At 45.3% G+C, this 9,845-nt stretch overlaps 1 protein-coding gene across 1 annotated transcript; it reads left to right on the top strand.

Moving 5' to 3' along the window:
* The first annotated feature begins 1,287 nt into the window (after positions 1 to 1,287).
* Positions 1,288 to 9,825, top strand: LOC146189651 (uncharacterized). Its single transcript, XM_084603310.1, has 4 exons — positions 1,288 to 1,397; positions 1,632 to 1,726; positions 6,093 to 6,676; positions 9,686 to 9,825. Exons 1-3 carry the CDS (start codon positions 1,301 to 1,303, stop codon positions 6,534 to 6,536), a joined length of 636 nt encoding a protein of 211 aa, XP_084459436.1. The 5' UTR covers positions 1,288 to 1,300; the 3' UTR covers positions 6,537 to 6,676; positions 9,686 to 9,825.
* Positions 9,826 to 9,845: the final 20 nt, after the last annotated feature.

Below are 9,845 nucleotides of genomic sequence, written 5' to 3'. Positions count from 1 at the left end.
TACAAAATTCAACCCTGCATGCCGGCACTGCGGTGACGGGACGCAGGCCACTCAAGACCATATACTGTGGGAATGCGCCAACAATCCCCCTCCAAAGACACTCTTGCCAGCTCCCTCAGCGGAGGAATGGGACAAGCTGTTGGCCAGCCCAAGAAAAACTACGCAACTGGCCCTCGTCACGCGAGCTCAAGAGGTCGCTCCCGACTGGAGGCCACCCTAGACTCGCCCCAACCCGAAATAATTCCTTTCATTTCGTGGCAATAAAAGTTGTTACCACCACCAAGATGAAACAAAAAGAAAGTGTCGTGGACAGTGGACACCGTGCGCTAGAACTTGCGCATGAGCAAGTGATTTGCGCGAGCACGCGAGCTTTCACTTGTGTTTGAATGCTTGTCTGCACGTGTGGTTCAGGCCACAATTGGCAAAAGTGAACAGTTAGCGTGCGTGACAGTCGCTGCTTCCCGAGAAATGGATATAGAGTATAGCCAGTGTGTTATGACGACGTCGGATTTGGACGAAGTAATTGAATGCGAACCTCTGCCTTGCTATGGCCGCGGCCGCCAGCTGATCCCTCTACAAGAACTGCCTTTATTCCAATTACTGAAGAAGCAGGCGTCAGAAAATCCAAACTTTTTGGTAAGTCATGCATGTAAGCTGGGCCCATTGAGCTATCCGAAAGTAAAATTTCGTCAAGGGTGTCCATCTGACGCTGCATAAAATTGCGCATGTTTCCAGAGTCGTCATGCAGCGGACGGCGTCGGGAGAGAGCGGCCCACCAACGCCGTCTCGGTGAGTGCAGTTGCGCTGTGTTCGCCTGTGTCCACGCGGAGACCGAGAAGCTAGCTTACCCTCCTGGAGTAGACGCGTTGCGTTTTCTATGAACGCAAGCAGTGGTTGTTTGGAGCATTCTTGTTTATATGCAATTGCAACTCTTGTATAGAAAAAGTTTACATGCCGCACTGCGACACAATTGTCAGATTGCGTTGAAAAATGACCGCTGTGCTGTTCCCTGGTGCTGTACTTGATTGCAGGATTGAATCCGGGTCGCATTTTAATGGAGTCGACATGCATGCATTTCTAACGCCCATTGCTGTGCGTTAGAAATTTAATTCTGCTGGTAGTCGAGTCTAGAAATTTAATTTTGCTGACTCGTTAATGCGAGCGTTGCATAAACTGCACCTCTGTCTAATATTGGCAAGTAGCTAGGTGGGTACCACAGTGGCATGTTGATGTTAGTATATAGTGCATTAATTGGTACATTAGCCTTGTAATTTACGTGCAGTATCCCATACCAGACGACATGTCTGACAGCAACGAAGATTTTGTCGGTGCATACTGGAACTGTCAAAGACCACTTCGTGCTCCCACCTTCAACATGACCTCGAAGTTCCTGGACGGTAAACCTTTGTACTTCTGCTGTGTTGTAAACCACGTGTGCAGTATTTTACAGTGACGACTACGTGGTTGGCCTGCTTCAAAGTGAAATGATGCTGTTGATTTAGAAACTAGCAGTCCACTAGCACAGTCAGATTTTTCTAGCCCTGTATTTAATGCATGGTAGCCCCAGCTGATTGTGCATCAAGAAATCCAGCATAACACATGGCTGTCTATTCGCTTATGCATCTGAACAGTTGATGAAGAACCCAATGGCCTATTAGAAAAGCCGGCTGATCCAGAACCTGCCATCCTGCCCACGCCCAGGAGGGGCATTGCTGACTCGTGGAAGGTATGCTTGATTTGCTTGTGATTTGCCTGACTGGTTACATTGTTTTCAGCCAAAGAGCTGCTGAAATAACTAGGACACCATTATTTTGAGTTGGCTTCATTTTGCAGCTATAATTACATGACTCTTGATCTTGCAAAATCATGGCCAGCTTACACAGCTGACTTTAGGTGATGATCTAAGTCGTAAGTACACATGGACTCGCGTTCAGATCATGACCTCAGTCGTGAGTCCGAACTCATGTTTCGATCATGACCTGAGCCGGGAGTGAGCTCAGAGTCATGTTCAGGTCATGATCTGAGTAGTGAGCATACCTTGGTGAAATCATGAGTACTTATTCGAGCTCACGCAAAAAATTGTGGTCAACCTGCGGGCTCACTCAGAATCACTCACGCACGCTGGGATTACCGAACTCAGGAACTCGAAACTCGTTTAGACTCACAATTCACTCCGAGTCACGGCTCATTCATATTTGGCTACTCAGTACTACTCAGGACCCACTTGCTATTCATCTCGACTCACTCACTCATTTTGACTCATGACTCACAATTCATTTGGGCTCACTCACTCACTGAGCTGAGAAACTTCTCTAGCCCAAGTTGCCCAACCAAGGCAGTTATCTTCAGGTAGGAGGCTTCATTTTTTATGCTTTGGTTTGGTGGATTGTTTTTTATGTGAGTGAAATGCCACATATGATTTTTATGCTATGTTATCAAATGCAATCAAAGTTAGATTGTCAGCAGGCATAAACAGTAAGTTTGAAAGGGCTTGTCTATGCCTCTATTCACGTTAGGTTCTATACCCGTGGCAATACTATTCATCGTGTGCAAAGTGCACGAAATTTGCCAGGGATCGTACATAGGAAGACATTCCACAGATTTCTCTCTTCCTGTCAGAGGCGTCGCCAGCCCATTGCATCTGCAAGCATCCCTTGTCACAGCAATAAATATCCCCTCCCCTCTGTTGTCGATAAATGAGGAATAAGAGGCACACTTGCCAGAAAAACACACAGTATGGTCTTAACCTAGACCCGGACTCTGAACTCTTAATGCGAGTCCGGGCTCACTTACAATTCAGACCCTAATCTGCACTTGCGTGCGGACTCGCCCACAACTTAGATCATGATCTGAGTTCATGATCTAAACTTTAGTCCAGACTCATAACTCGAATCATGATCTGAACATGAGGCTGGATTCAATCGGGCCTCAGCTCACAATCTGAATGTGAGTTCGTACTCACTCATGTCTGAGATCTTAATCTGAATGTAAGCGCAAGTGAGTCAATCCACGAGTGATTCCACCAATCTATGGCTGTGACTTTGGACTCAGATTCAGTTCGTGCCTGAGTGTGGACTCAAGTTTAGTTCGAGTCATGAGTATGGACTCGAATTCGGATCATGATCTGCGTTTTTTTGACGGTGGTGTGCACCTTTTTTTCCTCACTTTCTGACAGTAGAGGGGAGAAAAAAAATTATTGCTGCGGCAAAGGACCATTGAGGATGCACCTGCTTGGCAATAGCTCTCGGTGACCGAAAGAGAGAATTCTGTGAAACATCTTCCTGCGTGCGCTTCCAGTTTGCATGCAATGAATGTTGCCACTGCCGCACAAGTCAAGCTGGACAGAGACCAAGTTAAGCCCTTTCAGACTTTTTGTGCATTCCTGCTGGCAGCTTATGATATTAAGTTTTGATTTTGTTTCATTACAAAGTGAGAACCACTCGTGGAACTTCACTCGCGTCATGAAAAACAATCAACCAGACTGCTTGAAGCACAAAGAAACGAGGCCTCCTACCTAAAGATAATTGCCTTGGTCGGGCCAGCTCAGAGAGGGAGTCAAAATGAGCGAAGGAGCCTAGATGAGTCGTGAGCTGGGAGTCTAAATAAATTTGAATTCAGGAGTTCTGTGAGCACGAGCATGCGTGAGTCCAAGCTTGACTGAGCCTGCAGGTTAACCAAAATTTCGTGAGTGAGCATCTGTGATTTTGCCGAGGTATGCACGTGTATCACAAAATTCCAACGAACAACCCATCCTTGCACCTCTAACCCCAGCCTTCACCGTTTGACTGCTTACTAAGCTGCTTTTCACAGCCATCTTGTATGCACGGATTACAAATGGATGAGTGACCATGCATCACACACGATTGCAAGTGTGCCTCACGCTTGTCACCGAAAATTGTCAGTCACTGAAAAGTTGCATTAGAGTAAAAATTTTCCAGCCATTTTCTGAGTGCGCAAAGTCTCTCTGTTCACTGACTAAAAGTCACCTGTCCAGGTGTACCTGTGAAGTGTCAGCTGCTTCAGAAATCTTTTTTTCTGCAACATGGATTTTATTTGTCTTTTTATACTTGGTGTCATTGACAGAGAAACATGATGTCATTTACTGATGTTAAGTCGACGATGCGCACACCACAATCACCCTGACCAACAGCAGTTCTATCAATGGTCATCCCACGTTAAGTTCTACCTCTGGGCGAAGCTTTTAGCAGCTGAGGTGCTTGTGACCATAACATGCACCTTGCTAACCATTTACTTTTTGTTTCAGGCTGCTTGTGTTCCCTATGCATTGTTAGCATTATGCAAGCTGCAAAAGCACATCTTTTTGCTTGCTTTTTACAATTGTACACAATTTCTGTACAAGTGCCATACCGTCACACTGCCATGTTGCAGTACAGGAGGCACCATTTAATGCAAGAGTTGATTCAGCTCAATTGTTTGGCTTTGAGTGCCCCTGGGAGATTGTTTATGGTGCACAAGCATCAGATAAAGAAAAAAAAACTACCAAAAAAAGTACTTTATTTTAGGCCCATATTTGTAGTTCTACTTCTGCACCATAAATGGGCTCTCTAGTACCCGGGTTCGAACCCGACCTCCGCGGCTGCGTTTCGATAGAGGCGAAACGAAGAGGCGTCCGTGTGCTGTGCAATGTCAGCGCACATTAAAGATTCCCAGATAGTCAAAATTACTCCATAGCCCTCCACTAGGGCTCCTCTTTCTCTCTTTCCACTTTAACTCCCAACCCTTACGGGGGCACGGTTCAGGTGTGCACAAAAATAAGTGTGACAGATACTACGCCATTCCTTTCCTGTGAACCAATTGTTATTATTATTATTACACTGCTAGTTTCAGCTCTGTGTTTGCCATTTCTGGGGAAAAAAGAAAGATACAAGTGTTTATAAAAAAAAATATGAATAAATGAACTGTAAAAACTTTGTCGGCAATTTCCAACCTTTTTTATAACTATACAGCTTCTGTGCTTTTGTCTGTGCCAAGTTTTGTAAGCATTGCTTTGATTATGGAATAGCTACAGAGTAGTATTTTACAATTACTATTAATAAGATCTCACTTCACCTTAAATGCATGCAGTTTGTGTGAAATTTGCTTACGTGTTTGAGCTTGGCAAGCTTTGGGCTTTCGTGAGTCCGCATTCAGTCCCTCTGCTTTTTAATGTGTGGGTTTTGCCCATGTCTTGTTCGTTTTCGAGTTCTTCCTTTCCCCCGTCACCTGATTGGTGGATAGTTACATAGGAGTGTTCTCAATCCCTACTTTGTCAGCCATACTATTGGACATTGAGATCGGTGAATCTGTCAGATGACATCACACGGGTTTCTGGTCGTACATACAGTCGCTCTTGCGACTGACAGGTCATGCAGTCTATTTGAACGTGCAAGTCGATATCTTAGGCTGAAAATGTTTTAAGAAGGATAGACTATTGGGCGAGTTGGTATCAATTCATATTGGAAGGGCACAGCGCAAAAAGACACGGGACAAAGGAAGATGTACACACGAGCGCTCGTGTGTACGTCTTCTTCCTTTGTCCCATGTCTTTTTGCGCTGTGCCCTTCCAATATGAAAATGTTTTAAACACAGTTGTGAAACTTTCCCGGAAATTCCAAACATGCCATTTAATGTAAAACAAATCCTTGCACACTTTTATGCAATATGTTATGAGAGGTTGAGCTTTAAAGAAATTTAATCGCAAGAAAGTTACTGAAATTTTAGCTGCTGGTCATCTTTTGTGATCAAGAAGCAAAGTGAGATTATTATCCCATCTATCACAGAACATGAACTGTAACATTTGGGGTTCAAAGTATTATGATAAGAGCAGAGGGACTTGTTTTACATGAAATCAATGGCATATTTGGATCAAGGATTCGGCAGACAGAAATAAGCATCCCCTGAATATTTGATATTCGCATGTTCATGAACAAAAAATCTTTCTTCCAAGACCCTAGCTTCTCTGTCCCCCCTGCTTCAAATTAAGATTTTTGAAATATGCTCTCATTCAAACCTCTGCAGGAATTTCTTGTTACATTCTTCATACAGCTGAAAGTTCTCAAACATTTGTTTCTTTTTTTTTTTTATGATTACAGAAGTGTATTGCTCAAATGGCCCAGCAGCCTACAGAGCGATGCATTCCAACAGCCTACTCCAACAGGACAGGAGAGGGCACTCGTCAAATCGACCAGCCTCCCACAGAGCGACGCAATCCAATTGCCTACTTCAGACGACCAGAGGGCACTTCTCATATGGTTAAACCGCCCACAGAGTGCAGCGTTCCAACAGCTCACTTCAGCCGGGCAAGGAGCACTGCTCAAATGGTCCGACCGCTTGAAGAGCGATGCACTCCAGCAGCTTTCTCTGGCCCAACAGAGAATGTTGCTCGAATGGCCCCGCCACCTGCACAAAGAGGCATTCCAACAGCCTACTCCCAACTGGGCAGGAAAAGACAGTGCTCAAATGTCCCAGCCGCCCATAGAGAGACGCAATCTAACTGCCTACTCCAGACAGCCAGAGGGCACTGCCCATATGGTTAAACCACCCAGAGAGCCAGGCATTCCAGCAGCCTGCACCAGCCAGGGAGAGGGGTACCTTCGTGGTCACTCACGGAAGCCACCGCGTCGGCTTCTGCTGCCAGCGCAGAAGTGTTTGCTCGTAAAGCCTCCCACACCTTCTGGTACGTTCCTGTCCTCACTGCCACATTTTGGGTGTTGACTTTTTGTACTCCTTTGCACAGGAAGACCAGATGTGACGAGACAAGTGGACGGAAATGAAATAAGGCAGCGCTCATAGCGTGAAGTATTTCTAGTCTATGGAAGTGCAGTAAACTGTTATTAATTTGCTGTGTTAAAAACAACACATTTCTAGATGAATTGAAGTTCGAGACAATCAAAGTATGTATAGTGTAGTTTTCAGCATCTGCCTTGCATTTGGGAGGTTCTGGGTTTGATTCCAACATACCCACCCGGTTTCCTACCGGGCACAAGATTTCCCCTGATCTAGTGCTCGTATCCCGTCGGAAAAAAAGCTTGTAAAAAGGCCTTTGGGCAGACTCACTTTTGCCTCAATAGAAAGTATAAATCTATTTTGTGCAGCAGGGAAATCCACTGTGGACCTTCTCCAGACGATTTGACGCGTCAGTGATTCAGCCCGATGGGAGCCGCAGAGAATAAGTGGCCTTCTCAAAACTCCGTCTCCAGTACGCAGCACTTTGGGTACATATCTTTTGTGTCTTGAAGTCCCATGGCCTGTTTCTGGCACTGTTCTCAGCTGGTCTTGCCACAAGCGCACTTGGTATTGTTGCAGTGCTTAGATGGGATTCTGGCTTGGAGGCCTTTGGCCATGATCCGACAGATGTAGCTTCACATCGCTTGCCTCTCGGCCAAACAAGTGTCCAAATCAGGGGCTTCTCTTTTACTGAGCAGAACTACTCTTGCAGTGGTTAAGCGTGTGTAGTCACTAAGCCAAAACTAATTTCTCTTAGATATAGTCTAATCTCGGTTGATGTCCCCTGCTAATGGGCAAAACATTGGAAGCTTGGCGTAGTGTTTCGCTCCACAGTGATAGGAAGAGACGACATAGAAGTATAAAAAAATGGCATCACAATCATTGAGAGTGTAAGCCATATCTCTTACTTTATTGTGCAATGCCAGCTCTACTACACTGGTAGAGTACATCATTAGAATGAAAGGGTATTGTGCAGCACCCAAAAATTCCAAGAAACGCAGCCAAGAGAGCTAACCACCTTTTGACATACTCTCTCCTTCCCCTCCCTCTTGGCTTTGGGGAAAGCACTGTCCCTGTACCCTATCTCCTCTTGGTTTTTCTGTCAAGCTTTAAGGTGGTGACCATTGTTTGCCTATTACATTATTGCCTGAAATGCAGTACTGCAGCGCATTCTTACAGCTGCAAAGAAGAAATTTTTTTTAGTACAAAGTATCATGGTACCGTTCACCAGGCAGTTGCTAAGCATTCTGTGTGGGACTGCTGCAATGAAATGGACAAGATATAATATCGTGCACAAAACTTTGTGTGCTTGGCTATTCCAGACAGCAGATGAGCAGCGAAAATTGTGTCATGTCGGCGGAACGCCTGAACAGACTGTACTGCTACAATGCGATATGGACTGTGCGGATGTGGTTATACATCATCATCTTTCTCACAGTGAAACTCCATGGCATGTTGAGCAGCTGTCTAGTCTATGGTGCCATGGTGCTGCTAGAAAATTGTAGAGTTGTACAAAGCTGCAGGGATTGCCGTGTAGAGCATTTTTGCTTTTGAAGCTAAAACTTTACTACGCCAGATAGTTCGAGCCGTCGGATATGCACAGCTTTCACCTTGTAGAAGATTTAGAGGTCAAACTTGTGTGTTAAGCCTGGTGGTCGCCATGTGACTTTGGGGCATAGTCATGTAGGCCACCAATTGGCCCGTGACCACTGTCAAGGCCACGGGACCTGGTGGTTGCCATGTAACTGGAGCATAGTCATGTAGGCCACCAAGTGGCCCGTGACCATTTTCAAGGTCATGTGAGGTGACGTCAGTGTGACGCGGAAGTAGAGGGCGCTAAAGGGGCAATACGTGTATAAATAGGAGCCTCAGGGCTCCTGCCTAGGTTACAACTTTGCGAGAAATGGAGGAGGACGAATACCCTGCTACAGTAGCGCGTCGGAACGCGAAGAAGGCACGTTGGAATGTGTATCCTTGTGTGTATCCTTAACATGAATCCAGAGCGTACAGTACACTTGAAGATGGAGTCGCAATCTACAGTGTCATTAACTGTGTTGCTCTAGATTTCCCCTCTTTCGTTTGACAAATATGGCACGACCGTTCATGCAGCATACTGGGTGGTGTGGTACCACTTTGCATCTCATTTAGCATGCATCTGCTAATCAAGTGAGGAGGAATGAAGAGGGCGCTGTCAGAGAGGCAGGACAGGAAGTATTGTGCCACTGGCAATGTGGTGACGCGCGCCAAAGGAGGAGCGTTGGGAAAAAAGGCCGTTGTGGCAGTGCGAGCCAGCTTTCGCACTCATACATGTAGGCGTTCACAAGTGTGTCTGCTGAATTTTCTTCTTTTGTCAAATGCTGCCTACAACCATTAAATAATTTATAAATTGAATTCCTTCTTAACACTTTTTCAGTTTCATCAGTCAAATGATGGCTGTGACATGCAACAAGGCACGAAAAAATCTGCATTATCAGTAATATTGTGACATATATGCCCTTCAAAGCTGAAAGTTGAAGACAATGATCAGCAACAGTGACCCAGAAGAAGACAAAGTGGTAGCAACGGTTGGTGATAGAAGAAGGTTGACGCTGCTGTGTCATCCTGGACTTACCTTGCCACGTATCATCTTGGTGGAGGTGCGGGATATCAATATGTATGCAGTTTTAGTTCACTCAGCCTGCTTCAAGAGCTGCATTGGCAACAGATTGATTACTAGCAATCGTACTGCTGTTTCATTCCCTGCTTATCGCGTCCTAAACACCAACTACACGTCACAAAAACAGTACTAATAATAAATTTAACCTTGATTTATTTTGATGTTGAAGGCAGCCACTGTGATGAGATGTCTAATGCGTCATTTTAAAGAAGAAAACATAGAAGCAAAACTTTGGTGTCTATGTTAAGATATTGTCGTCTTGCGTGATAATGAGCTTTTTTTTCCCCTCTCCTTTCTCTGCAGAAATGCAGACACATCTCGGGATCTGTCCACAGCTGGGTGACCTTTAAGCCACTCTCCAGTTGCAGCAAAGCGTCTAACCAGTGCGCCTAGGCCTGCCTTCACTGGCACTGGAAAAGCAGCCTGCAGTGGTCTTGTCTTAATAAATGCAACATGAGCATTG

This window comes from Amblyomma maculatum, chromosome 5 (genome assembly GCF_055883805.1).
Source record: "Amblyomma maculatum isolate TAMU_Amacu chromosome 5, ASM5588380v1, whole genome shotgun sequence".
In the NCBI taxonomy this organism is placed as follows: Eukaryota; Metazoa; Arthropoda; class Arachnida; order Ixodida; family Ixodidae; genus Amblyomma; species Amblyomma maculatum.
Note: the sequence above shows the minus strand (reverse complement) of the source record. Positions and strands in the feature narration are given on the sequence as shown.